Source organism: Oncorhynchus clarkii, chromosome 3, assembly GCF_045791955.1.
Source record: "Oncorhynchus clarkii lewisi isolate Uvic-CL-2024 chromosome 3, UVic_Ocla_1.0, whole genome shotgun sequence".
Lineage (NCBI taxonomy): Eukaryota > Metazoa > Chordata > Actinopteri > Salmoniformes > Salmonidae > Oncorhynchus > Oncorhynchus clarkii.
The window spans coordinates 10,803,123-10,814,543 of NC_092149.1; the positions used below are offsets into that span (position 1 = coordinate 10,803,123).

Sequence of the window (11,421 nt, forward strand, 5' to 3'; positions counted from 1 at the left end):
TTTGGTTTGCTTTAGCGAATCTATTTTTTTTTTCAGGTAGAGTATTTCATGTCACTCATACCACACCCTATTTATTCTATAATAACCCTGGAGGACGTTGTCCGGGTAGTGTTACTTACTATAGTGTGGCTACAGCTAGCCAATCACCATCTTTTGCACGGTGCGTGGTCAAGTGGTTTTGCCCACAAGGCCAGCTGCTTTGTTTCTTAGTCGCCCTAAAAAAGATGTGGCCCATATAGCTAGATATTAAACGTTGTCTTTATTTGTTTGTGATGACCCTCAGAATGCAGCAAGGCTACAATCCAAGGCCATCTTATGGCGCCCCACCACAGAAGCGGTTCAGGAACGCTAATGGAGGGGCTAACAACAGGGTAAGTTCAGTCTCCCACGGTAATCATGCCAATTGCCCCCAGTTATGCCGTTTGCCCCCGGTTAGGATTATAGTTGTATTACTAGTCATTCACAACCCAGATGAGGTTAATGAATCCATCCCGAATAGTGTCTATTGTGATGAGGATTCCAAAACAGTGGTTTGAGAGGACTGTGTACGTAGTCGTTGTATGGTCTTCTAACCGGTTTCATTCCTAAAGTTGTAGCAGTGCTCTGTGCAGAGGAAGTGGTATGGACCCTTACCAGCCGCCCTTGGCTGGACAAAGACACTGGACACTGCTGGAGCAGCAGGGACTGATCAGTGCTCTCTGGTCTCCTGAGACTAAGTGTTTCTGTGGAGATGCAGACTGCTGCCCTGCCCCTCAATCAGGTCTTGAGTTACCCATTGACTACGGGATGCTGAAGAGTATTGTGGGCAGCAGGAATTCCAGACAACCCTGTTACCAAGTATAGAAGGGCTGCAACTAACGAGGGTAACAGGGCTGGGTTTTTTCTCTGGGCAATCTCATGCCCTCTATCGCTGTCTTTCTAGTAAGTGGGCAGTCAGCCCCCATAACACTTATTTTCCTGCTGAGCTATTAGCACTAGGGCTCACTGGCAGCTTGGTTCTATGATGCCTTTGTGACAGATATATTCTGATTGGAACACCTGACTAGAGTACTTGTACATTCATTTCAAGGTAAAGTGCATGTGTACGGTGCAGAGTCAGTAACAGCTCAGTTCCCTCATGTCACTGACTGGGTCATGAAGGAGAGGCTGAAAGGACATTTCTCTCTCTCTCCATAGAGACAGGAGTGCAGTAGGGTTCTCCAATGTGTTTTTCTGCTGTGGTCCACCTGAAGCTTTTGCTTAAACCAAACCAATATTTCTGTGCTGTGGTCGACCTGAAGCGTTTGCTTAAACCAAACCAATGTTTCTATCCAGAACCCATTCTTAAGCTGCAACCCCTGTGGGGGGATTGCAGGGACTCCTGACCCACTGTTTGGGGAACAGTGCAGTGGGGTTTGCCCCTGTGCTGCCGCCTCCAGTCTCACTAATGCCTGTCTGTCTCTCTCTCCTTCGGCCTGGTTATCCCAACTGACAGAGAAAGCAGCCTAACTTCTCTGCTGACATAGGTAAGTTCTGCCTCCACACAGCATCACTGCCGCTGATAGGAGGTTGGGAGCTGTGACTTCACATCCTCCTGCCTTTTTGCTGGTGGCTGATTGGGCAGGGGGCAAGTCCAAGCTGCGTCTGAGATTCACTGCCTCTTAGAGGTTGCTGTAAATGCCAGTGAACTTAGTCACTGCCCACAGGTTTAGGCTGTGTGGCTCACAAAGGCTTTTCCCTAGTGTTCATTTCAATTAGTTTTTGGGGGGTCTGTCTTTGGTACAATGTGCATAAATCTTTTTAGATGCATTAAAAGTAGTTTTATTTCATAAAACACTTTGTTCCATGATATTCAGTCTGAACAACTTTAGAAACCACAACGTGAAACCTGTCCTCTCAGAAGAATGTCTAACTCTAGGGAACTCATAGGTGTGCAGGTGCTCTCTGCAGTCCTGTAGAGCTGTTGCCCCATATTGATGCAAGTCAAATCAGTAAGGATCCTGTCTGGGTCAGATGTTGTGGGCCCAAATGACTGCCGTGCATCACCCAGTTGGGTGCTACACATTGGTGGTGGATGAGATCCCAATGTAATTTAGGGCTATCAGCCCCCGGCACAAAAATGTGGCCTCATAGGCCTATGGTAGTTCAGATGGGCAATGGATGCTGACAGCAGGATTTTCTTTCAGGGCCTTTGTGGCCCTCAAAGAGTAGGAAGTGTTTCAACTCACTGTCTGCCAATGGGGCTGGGACCTGCTGTGCCCATGCAAGAGTTTCACTGCTTTGATTGGACACAGGTATGGAGGAGTGCCTGATGGGAGTGAGAGAATCCTATATCCCAGCTCTGACCTGTGTCTAGGTGGGCAGAAGAACTGCAGCCCCCACGGTTTTCAGCAGGCCTCCAAACCTCAGATTAGCTTCTCTTCTGTGTAGCGGTCAGTACTATAACCCTGGCACAAAACAGACCCTGGTGTGCCTTCCAGGCAACCTTCTAATGAATCATGATCTTGTGAAGGTGGGGCTCGAATTGCACACAGCGAAACAAATTAAGTTATTTTGTTTACCAGCAACTTTGATTACCAGCCAGAGCAGGAGATTCTAGTACTCCCAACCAATCTGTGTTTTTAGCAGAACCTAACTAGCACACAAATGGTAAGGATTCTTACCAGATGTTGTCGATGATGCACGGCTGGAAACAGGACCTGAGAGGCTCAGAAGAGCAGGGGTTGTGTTTCTAACTGTTGTTCAGTAAATGAAGGACCTCTAGTCTTTTGACTGGGGGGTTGTGTAAGGAATGCACAGTGACCTTTTTTTTAAGTGTTTCACTTCGTGAAGTATGAGGCTCTTCGGCTATTGGCTGTCTGCTGGTCAGTTGACTGGACATGTGGACCCTTTGGTCTCACCTGTCCGTGGGTAGGATGGCGATCTCATTATGCAGTCTCTGCCATGTTTGTGCTTTGTTGACTTCTGTGCGTTTCCCAGTGTTCACCACCAAGGCGGGAAATGTACAGACCATCCCCTCCTTGACCAAACAGTTGAAGGCCATCACTGGTGAGACTGTCATTGGTGAGTACCTACTCATTGCACCATGGTAGTAGCCCTATGCCAAGGGTCCAAGAGATTTAAGTCAAGTCACTCCATTGCACTCTTTCACTAATATAGGCTTCATGGGGCTCTATGATTTGTTTTTCGAGTCTGATTAGTTGTTGCGATGTTTCATTGCCCATGGTTGTTTGATAGAGCTGTCACTCATGTTCTGCAGGTCTTCAGTATGTGTGGGAGTACCGGAGCCCTAGTAAGTCAGTCCCACCCCATTACCAGTGTAAACTCTGCAAGAAGGTAAGCCGTCTGCAGACTGACATGCTGGCTCACATCAAGGGCTGGAAGCACTCCTTCAGATACATGGTGAGGCTGTGTGTGTGTCACTTTCACTGTAAAAGGCTGTTGGATCTACAGGTCTGTGTTATGATGCTGTGTAACTGTATGGTCTCATCTGTTCTCCAGAAGCAAAATCATTCTGCCAAGATGCCCTTTAAGGAAGATGCTGCCACAAAGGACCATGAAGTGAGGAAGAAGGTGAAAGAAGCAGCAGCAGAGCTGGAAAAGGCAGAGGGCAGGGGACAGCTAAAGGTGAGAAGGGGGAGCAGAAAGTTACGGATGAGGCAAATAAAACACGGCAGACTATTGAGATGGGGGGGACCTCTCTTGTGATGTTGGTTATTTAATTGATTCTGTATGATGTTTTCAGGTGATTCTGAAGGAGCCCAGTGAGGTCCAAGCGTTTGCAGGACTACGTACGTTTTTCTATGTTTATTCTCAAGTTTGTCTGAATCTCATTGTGCTCAGTCTGTTTTTAAATGTACTGTGGTTCTGACATATCTCCCTGTCATCACAGGTTCAGCAATCCCCAACATGGGGCCACCAGGAGGGATGGGAGGGCCAGGAGGAATGGGAGTTAGAGGACCAAAACCAGGTGAGTGTGTGGGGGGGGGAGTGTAAGGTTGCCTCTGAGGTGATAAACTCCCGTGGGCAGATTCTGTTGAGTCTGTTTGCAATTTCAAACAAGTATAAATAATCACGCAGCTGTCCAAATTACTTGAGATTTTACTTGTGCTGAGGTGATAAGACCTTTATTGTGTGCTTGACTGGTCTATGTTGGGATGCAGTGTTGTGTAGTAGTCCAAATGCAGTCTTTTGTCTCCCTCTAGGTGGCAGGTTTGCAGAGCCTCGGTTACCAGGGGAGTTCCCTCTCCAAGGCGGCAGCCTCAACTACCCCATGGGTGATATGGGGGGCTACTCTGACCCCCTGCCTCGCTCCACGGCTTTCCAGAAAAGGGACATGAGCTTCCGAGGCTACCCTGACAATACGGGGGGGCAGAGGCTAGGGGGTTCAGCCGATGGCTTTGGACTGGGAGGGGGAAGGGATGGAAGCTTTGGCCAGGAGGGGTTGTTGGGGGAGAGTCCGGGAAGCCACTACCCTGATGAGTTCAGAGGGGGACAGATGGGAAGTGGATCCGGCCAAGGGTTGATGGGAGCTGTACCTGAAACCAGCAGCCTTCCGACCACGCTACTCAAATACCTGGTGAGTGGAACTGTGTGTGTGTGAAACTATGCTTTCTCGTGTTATTTAAACATCCTGTGTGTGTTGAGGGTCTGTTTCCTGTGTGTAGGACAATTTCCAGATCGAGAACGAGGGTGATGCTCAGATCGTGCTGAAGGTGACACAGAAGCTGACAGATGTCCTAATGGACTACAGACTTAGGAGTGTTTCCTCGGTATGCAGCACACACACACTGTGCTCTGTCAGCTGCAATACCAGTGTAACAAGCAGCTCTCAGGTGCTTCCTGCAACAGGAACTGGTGACGTGAGGATAAATGTCACTTGATTCAGTCCTTTAACCCACTTCCTGTCTGTGTTCAGTCGGTACAAGGCAGTGCTCTAGAACCTTCTGTGTTCTGACAGCACACGTCCTTACTGTGGCTAAACCTGTTCCTTGTGTACTCTCATACAGTTGTAAGGTAGATGGCGTGATTCAGGAAACCAAAGAATTCCTCAGCAGTTTGTCCCCTTTGATGTTCTCCTCGATTCAGTGTATGTGCGTTTGACTCCAGCAGGGTCCTAGTATGAAGAGCGGTTTGTCGCTGGGCTCCATGAGCTACTCCGACTCTCCCAGAATGTCTAGCGGTAGTGACCGCTTCTCAGGTGGCTTCTCTGGGAACCTCTCTGGTACGCACGGCCCCAGTTGACAAGTTAAATACACACGTCCAGCCTTTTAATGGCTGTAGTTTGGTTCAGATATAACCTACAGTACATCAGTCATCTATTTTATCTCCTCTGCAGGCCCTTCCAGATACTGATGGTCCATCCAGGTACTACAACTAACTGATCCATCCCCACGTGACACATCCACCTTCCTGGGGTAACCCATCCTCCGCCTCACCCCCAAGATATACCCTGAGTCCATGGGGTCTGCAGCTGTCTGTCTAGCCACTGAACATATTTATTTAATATAATTTTCCTTCAAAGCAGAAACTGATACAATTGTGTACTTATTAGTGCAGACTGTTTTTACCTAACTTCTTTTGACATGCATAGGTTGGACTAAAGTTTGACTTATAGTTTTAACCATTGTCTGTATTCATGTGATTTTGCCATTTATTTTACTGTGGTTTCTTGGACAAATCTTGTCTGTTTAGAAATTAAGTGTTTGATAGAAAACAAGTGTAATGTTTAGGGAAACAGATGTTTGGCGGTAAATGGGTTACTGATGTACTGACTGCTGTTTTGAGTTGGGCTTGTCATCGCTGTTTTTCTCCACACCTGGCTTCACTTGTGGGATCGTCTGAGACCAGCCACCCTGACAGCTGATGAAACTGAGTATTTCTGTCTGTATTAAAGCCCTTTTGTGGGGGGAAAAAATTATTCTGAGTGGCTGGGCAAGAACGGAATCCCAGAATGTGTGGTGCATTTGGAATGTGTGGTGAATGTGTGGTGCATTCAGACTGACTTTTTCCACATTTTTCTTACGTTACAGCTTTATTCTAAAATGAATTAATCTACACACACTACCCAGTAAGTAAAAACTGGTTTTCGGAAATGTTTGTAAATGAATTAAACAGAAATATATTTGCATAAGTATTCAGACTCTTTACTCAGTTTGACGCACCATTGCCAGCAATTACAGCCTTGAGTTGTCTTTGGTATGTCAGATTGGACGGGGAGCATCACTGCATAGCTATTTTCAGGTCTCTCCAGTTTGCTTGGATTCAAGTCCGGGCTCTGGCTGGGACACTCCAGGACATTGAGACTTGTTCTGAAATGAAATGAAATAACCTCACACTCAATGTCAACAAAACTAAGGAGATGATTGTAGACTTCAGGAAACAGCAGAGGGAACACCCCCCTATCCACATCGATGGAACAGTAGTGGAGAGGGTAGCAAGTTAAGTTCCTCAGCATACACATCACAGACAAACTGAATTGGTCCACTCACACAGACAGCATTGTGAAGAAGGCGCAGCAGCGCCTCTTCAACCTCAGGAGGCTGAAGAAATTCGGCTTGTCACCAAAAGCACTCAAACTTCTACAGATGCACAATCGAGAGCATCCTGGCGGGCTGTATCACCGCCTGGTACGGCAACTGCTCCGCCCTCAACCGTAAGGCTCTCCAGAGGGTAGTGAGGTCTGCACAACGCATCACCGGGGGCAAACTACCTGCCCTCCAGGACACCTACACCACCCAATGTCACAGGAAGGCCATAAAGATCATCAAGGACATCAACCACCCGAGCCACTGCCTGTTCACCCCACTATCATCCAGAAGGCGAGGTCAGTACAGGTGCATCAAAGCTGGGACCGAGAGACTGAAAAACAGCTTCTATCTCAAGGCCATCAGACTGTTAAACAGCCACCACTAACATTGAGTGGCTGCTGCCAACACACTGACACTGACTCAACTCCAGCCACTTTAATAATGGGAATTGATGGGAAATTATGTAAATATATCACTAGCCACTTTAAACAATGCTACCTTATATAATGTTACTTATCCTACATTATTCATCTCATATGCATACGTATATACTGTACTCTATATCATCGACTGTATCCTCATGTAATACATGTATCACTAGCCACTTTAACTATGCCACTTTGTTTACATACTCATCTCATATGTACATACTGTACTCGATACCATCTACTGTATCTTGCCTATGCTGCTCTGTACCATCACTCATTCATATATCCTTATGTACATATTCTTTATCCCCTTACACTGTGTACAAGACAGTAGTTTTGGAATTGTTAGTTAGATTACTTGTTGGTTATTACTGCATTGTCGGAACTAGAAGCACAAGCATTTCGCTACACTCGCATTAACATCTGCTAACCATGTGTATGTGACAAATAAAATTTGATTTGATTTGAAGCCACTCCTGGGTTGTCTTGGCTGTGTGCTTAGGGTTGTTGTCCTGTTGAAATTGAACCTTTGCCCCAGTCTGAGGTCCTGAGCACTCTGGAGCAGGTTTTCATCAAGGATCTCTACTTTGCTCTGTTCGTCTTTCCCATGGTCCTGATGAGTCTCCCTGCCATTGAATAACATCCCCACAGCATGATGCTGCCACCATACTTCACCGTAGGGATGGTGCCAGGTTTTCACCAGATGTGACGCTTGGCATTCAGGCCAAAGAGTTAAACCTTGGTTTCATCAGACCAGGTGCATTTTAGCAAACTCCAAGTGGGCTGTTTTGTGCCTTTACTGAGGAGTGGCTTCCGTCTGGCCTCTACCATAAAGGCCTGATTGGTGGAGTGCTGCCGAGATGGTTGTCCGTCTGGAAGTTTTTCCACAGGGGAACTCTGGCGCCCTGTCAGTGACCATCGGGTTCTTGGTCACCTCCCTGACCTACAGTAACCTAACTGCTACCAGCTCGAGGAAGTCTTGGTGGTTCCAAACTTCTTGCTCTGACATGTACTGTCAACTGTGGGACATTATATAGACTGGTATGCCTTTCATGTCCAATCAATTTAATTTACCACAGGTGGACTCCAAACAAGTTGCAGAAACATCAAGGATGATCAATGGAAACGGGATGCACCAGAGCTCAATTTTGGTATGTTTTCTTATTTGTAATTTGCAAACATTTCTAAAAAACCTGTTTTCGCTAGGGCCATATCGGTTATCGTGTGTAGATTGAGGGGCAAAATGTATTTAATCCATTTTAGAGTACTTTCCAAATGCACAGTATGGAGGATGTTGTTCCTTTGTTGTAAAACTGGAACTGCATCACCCAGGGGATTCCATGAGTTGTATTTTATCTGATCCAACAAAATAGGGAACTGAAAATAAACTTTCTCCAGCTATGTGAGAAATGTTGCTGGCTGTCAAGGTGACCTTAAATCTACCATAAACGGAGTGAATTGACATACTAGCATAATTGAAAACAGTTTAAGAGTTAATCAAAATCAGGTCACTTTGGTAACAGAATCGGGTAACATTTAATTAGTGCCAAAAATAAACAAATATTGGTTTCATAAAGTAATTTTTGGAATGAAAATTCCAATAAAAGAAATAAGGAATGTAGGAAGAGAAATTAAATGCTGTCCTATTGCCTGATATGCTGTTGCTGGTTTTCAAACATTGTCACAATGTTGCAGTTTGAAATGCATTTAAATCAACATGTAGGTGTAGAATGATTTGCCACCATTGGTATTATAGAAATATTAAAGGGTCTCTATACCATGGGAGGTCTTGAAATTAAAGTTGGAATCATTCAATAACAATGGATATTGACTCATATCCAGTTTAGACTTAACCAAATGTAACTGTTGACTGACTGGAGGGTATGGGGTTAACACTTCTCGAAGCCACTATGACTCAAGGATGCTCATTCCTTGTCAAAATGTCCTCCATCTGCTGGAAGCTGATACAGGTGAGCAGCACTCTGGTCCCCAGATATGTCTTGCCATGTCGTTTCTGGGCCTGTGTGGCAAAATCCTCAGTTTTAAACTGAGCCACAGCCTCACCGATGCCATTGCCATCTTTATCACGCAGAATGTAGATAAACTGTTCAGTTAGAGGAAGGTCGCAGGGTGGGAAAAAAGTATTCCTACTTTCATAACGTATGACTGGCGGTTTCGTACGTAAACGTAAACACGTCTGTGCTGTGGGAAACGGTCTCACCCTGGGTCTCTCAATCTGATGTTTCTCCTCGCTTCGCTCTGACACTGCTGGTGTTGTCTTGGGGTTGCCATGGTGTCTCCCAGTTGACAACATGGCTTGCATCTTCTCCTTGGTGACAGATGAGACGTCTATGGCCTGGGAACCAACATGGCAGCCGTTGAGGTTCAAAGCATAAACGTAGTCTTCCGTTTGGTCGAATATTACAAACGCTGTATCTGTCCTCTCGCTATCCTTATACAGTAAGTGTAATATTTTGCTGTTGGCGATGTTCGGACAGCCAAACAATTATTTTATCATTCTTCGTTATTGTTTTGGATATATTTTTGGCCATAATACAGTACTCCATGCTCGGGGACTCTGGGCCTCTTCGCTGACCGTGACCTGTCCTCAGAGCGCCTCTTGGCCCAGGTCCTGTGTATTTCTCTGGCAGGTTCATACAAGCTTTGTCTTTGGGTTCTGTATGAGGGCCTTGCCCTTTCCTGGTGCTGCATTTCCTTGAAATCTAATGAGGGTCCATCTCTCTGGATTGTATACGAGGGTATTTCTTGGGGGTTGTACAAGGTTCTATCTCTGAGTTGTGGGCCTATACAAGGGGTTTTCCAAGGGGTCATATGAAGGGTTCTGACACTGCTGGATGGCATAGCTCCACATCTCCTCAGAGGCCCCATGGACCTTCACGCTGATGCGGCCCAGTTGCTGGTGGTTGAAGCTTAGAGCATCACATGCGTCCTGGGCATGCCCAAACTTTACAAGGCAGCCCTGTCTCACGCCCAGCTTCACGTTAGCTATCACATCCTGGACCAACAGGCCTTTGAAGAAGTGGCAGATCTCCTGGCTGGTGACAGTTTTTGGCAGGCCAAAGAGCCTGACGTAGCCTGGTCATGGCCTGTAAGCCTCTTCTGGTCTCCTTAACTCACCCCCAGGCACAGCTGTGTTTTTAGCCCTGAGTACAGGACCGACAGTTGCACTAGCGACAGCTGGGCTATTGGCCCTGAGCACAGGGCCAGGTGCTGCTGTCGCTTTGTTGTGCTCTCCTGGCTGATTAGACTACAGTCCTTGGATAACAGCAACAGGGCCGAACAGTAGGGCTGTGGCAGGGTCGGGCAAGGGCGCTGCCGGTGGAAGGAGCTTCTCTCTCTGTAGTTTGGACTCTCTCATTTTTCATTGCAGTTCTGCGATGATACTAATATGTAGGGTCACTGGAGACTTTCTAAGAAGAGTTCCAGAGCGCCTCATTGAGTGCTAGCCATCTCTCTCTGTAGTGAACACAATGAACGCTTCACCAAGGTATCCTCCTATAATACACTGCTCAAAAAAATAAAGGGAAAACTAAAATAACACATCCTAGATCTGAATGAATGAAATATTCTTATTACATAGTTGAATGTGCTGACAATAGAATCACACACAAATTATCAATGGAAATCAAATTTATCAACCCATGGAGGTCTGGATTTGGAGTCACACTCAAAATTAAAGTGGAAAACCACACTACAGGCTGATCCAACTTTGATGTAATGTCCTTAAAACAAGTCAAAATGAGGCTCAGTAGTGTGTGTGGCCTCCATGTGCCTGTATGACCTCCCTACAACACTTGGGCAGGCTCCTGATGAGGTGCCGGATGGTCTCCTGAGGGATCTCCTCCCAGACCTGGACTAAAGCATCCGCCAACTCCTGGACAGTCTGTGGTGCAACGTGGCGTTGGTGGATGGAGCGAGACATGATGTCCCAGATGTGCTCAATTGGATTCAGGTCAGGGGAACGGGCGGGCCAGTCCATAGCATCAATGCCTTCCTCTTGCAGGAACTGCTGACACACTCCAGCCACATGAGGTCTAGCATTGACTTCCATTAGGAGGAACCCAGGGCCAACCGCACCAGCATATGGTCTCACAAGGGGTCTGAGGATCTCATCTCGGGACCTAATGGCAGTCAGGCTACCTCTGGCAAGCACATGGAGGGCTGTGCGGCCCCCCAAAGAAATGCCACCCCACACCTTGACTGACCCACCGCCAAACCGGTCTTGCTGGAGGATGTTGCAGGCAGCAGAACGTTCTCCGCGGCGTCTCCAGACTCTGTCACGTCTGTCACATGGGCTCAGTGTGAACCAGCTTTCATCTGTGAAGAGCAGAATTTGCCATTCTTGGTGTTCTCTGGCAAATGCCAAACGTCCTGCACGGTGTTGCGCTGTAAGCACAACCCCCACAATACCACCCTCATGGAGTCTGTTTCTGACCGTTTGAGCAGACACATGCACATTTGTG

The 11,421-nt window shown here is 46.8% G+C and overlaps 1 protein-coding gene and 1 pseudogene across 1 annotated transcript; one reads left to right on the forward strand and one right to left on the reverse strand.

Moving 5' to 3' along the window:
* The first annotated feature begins 137 nt into the window (after positions 1-137).
* On the forward strand, positions 138-6,109 carry LOC139387758 (uncharacterized). Its single transcript, XM_071134001.1, has 12 exons — positions 138-160; positions 284-371; positions 1,475-1,505; positions 2,959-3,042; positions 3,239-3,381; positions 3,481-3,606; positions 3,725-3,770; positions 3,872-3,949; positions 4,185-4,558; positions 4,647-4,751; positions 5,089-5,203; positions 5,318-6,109. The coding sequence occupies exons 2-12, from the start codon at positions 285-287 to the stop codon at positions 5,332-5,334; spliced, it is 1,206 nt and encodes a 401-aa protein (XP_070990102.1). The 5' UTR covers positions 138-160; position 284; the 3' UTR covers positions 5,335-6,109.
* A 2,743-nt stretch (positions 6,110-8,852) lies between these two features.
* Positions 8,853-10,542, reverse strand: LOC139405595 (RNA-binding protein 12B-like; annotated as a pseudogene).
* Positions 10,543-11,421: the final 879 nt, after the last annotated feature.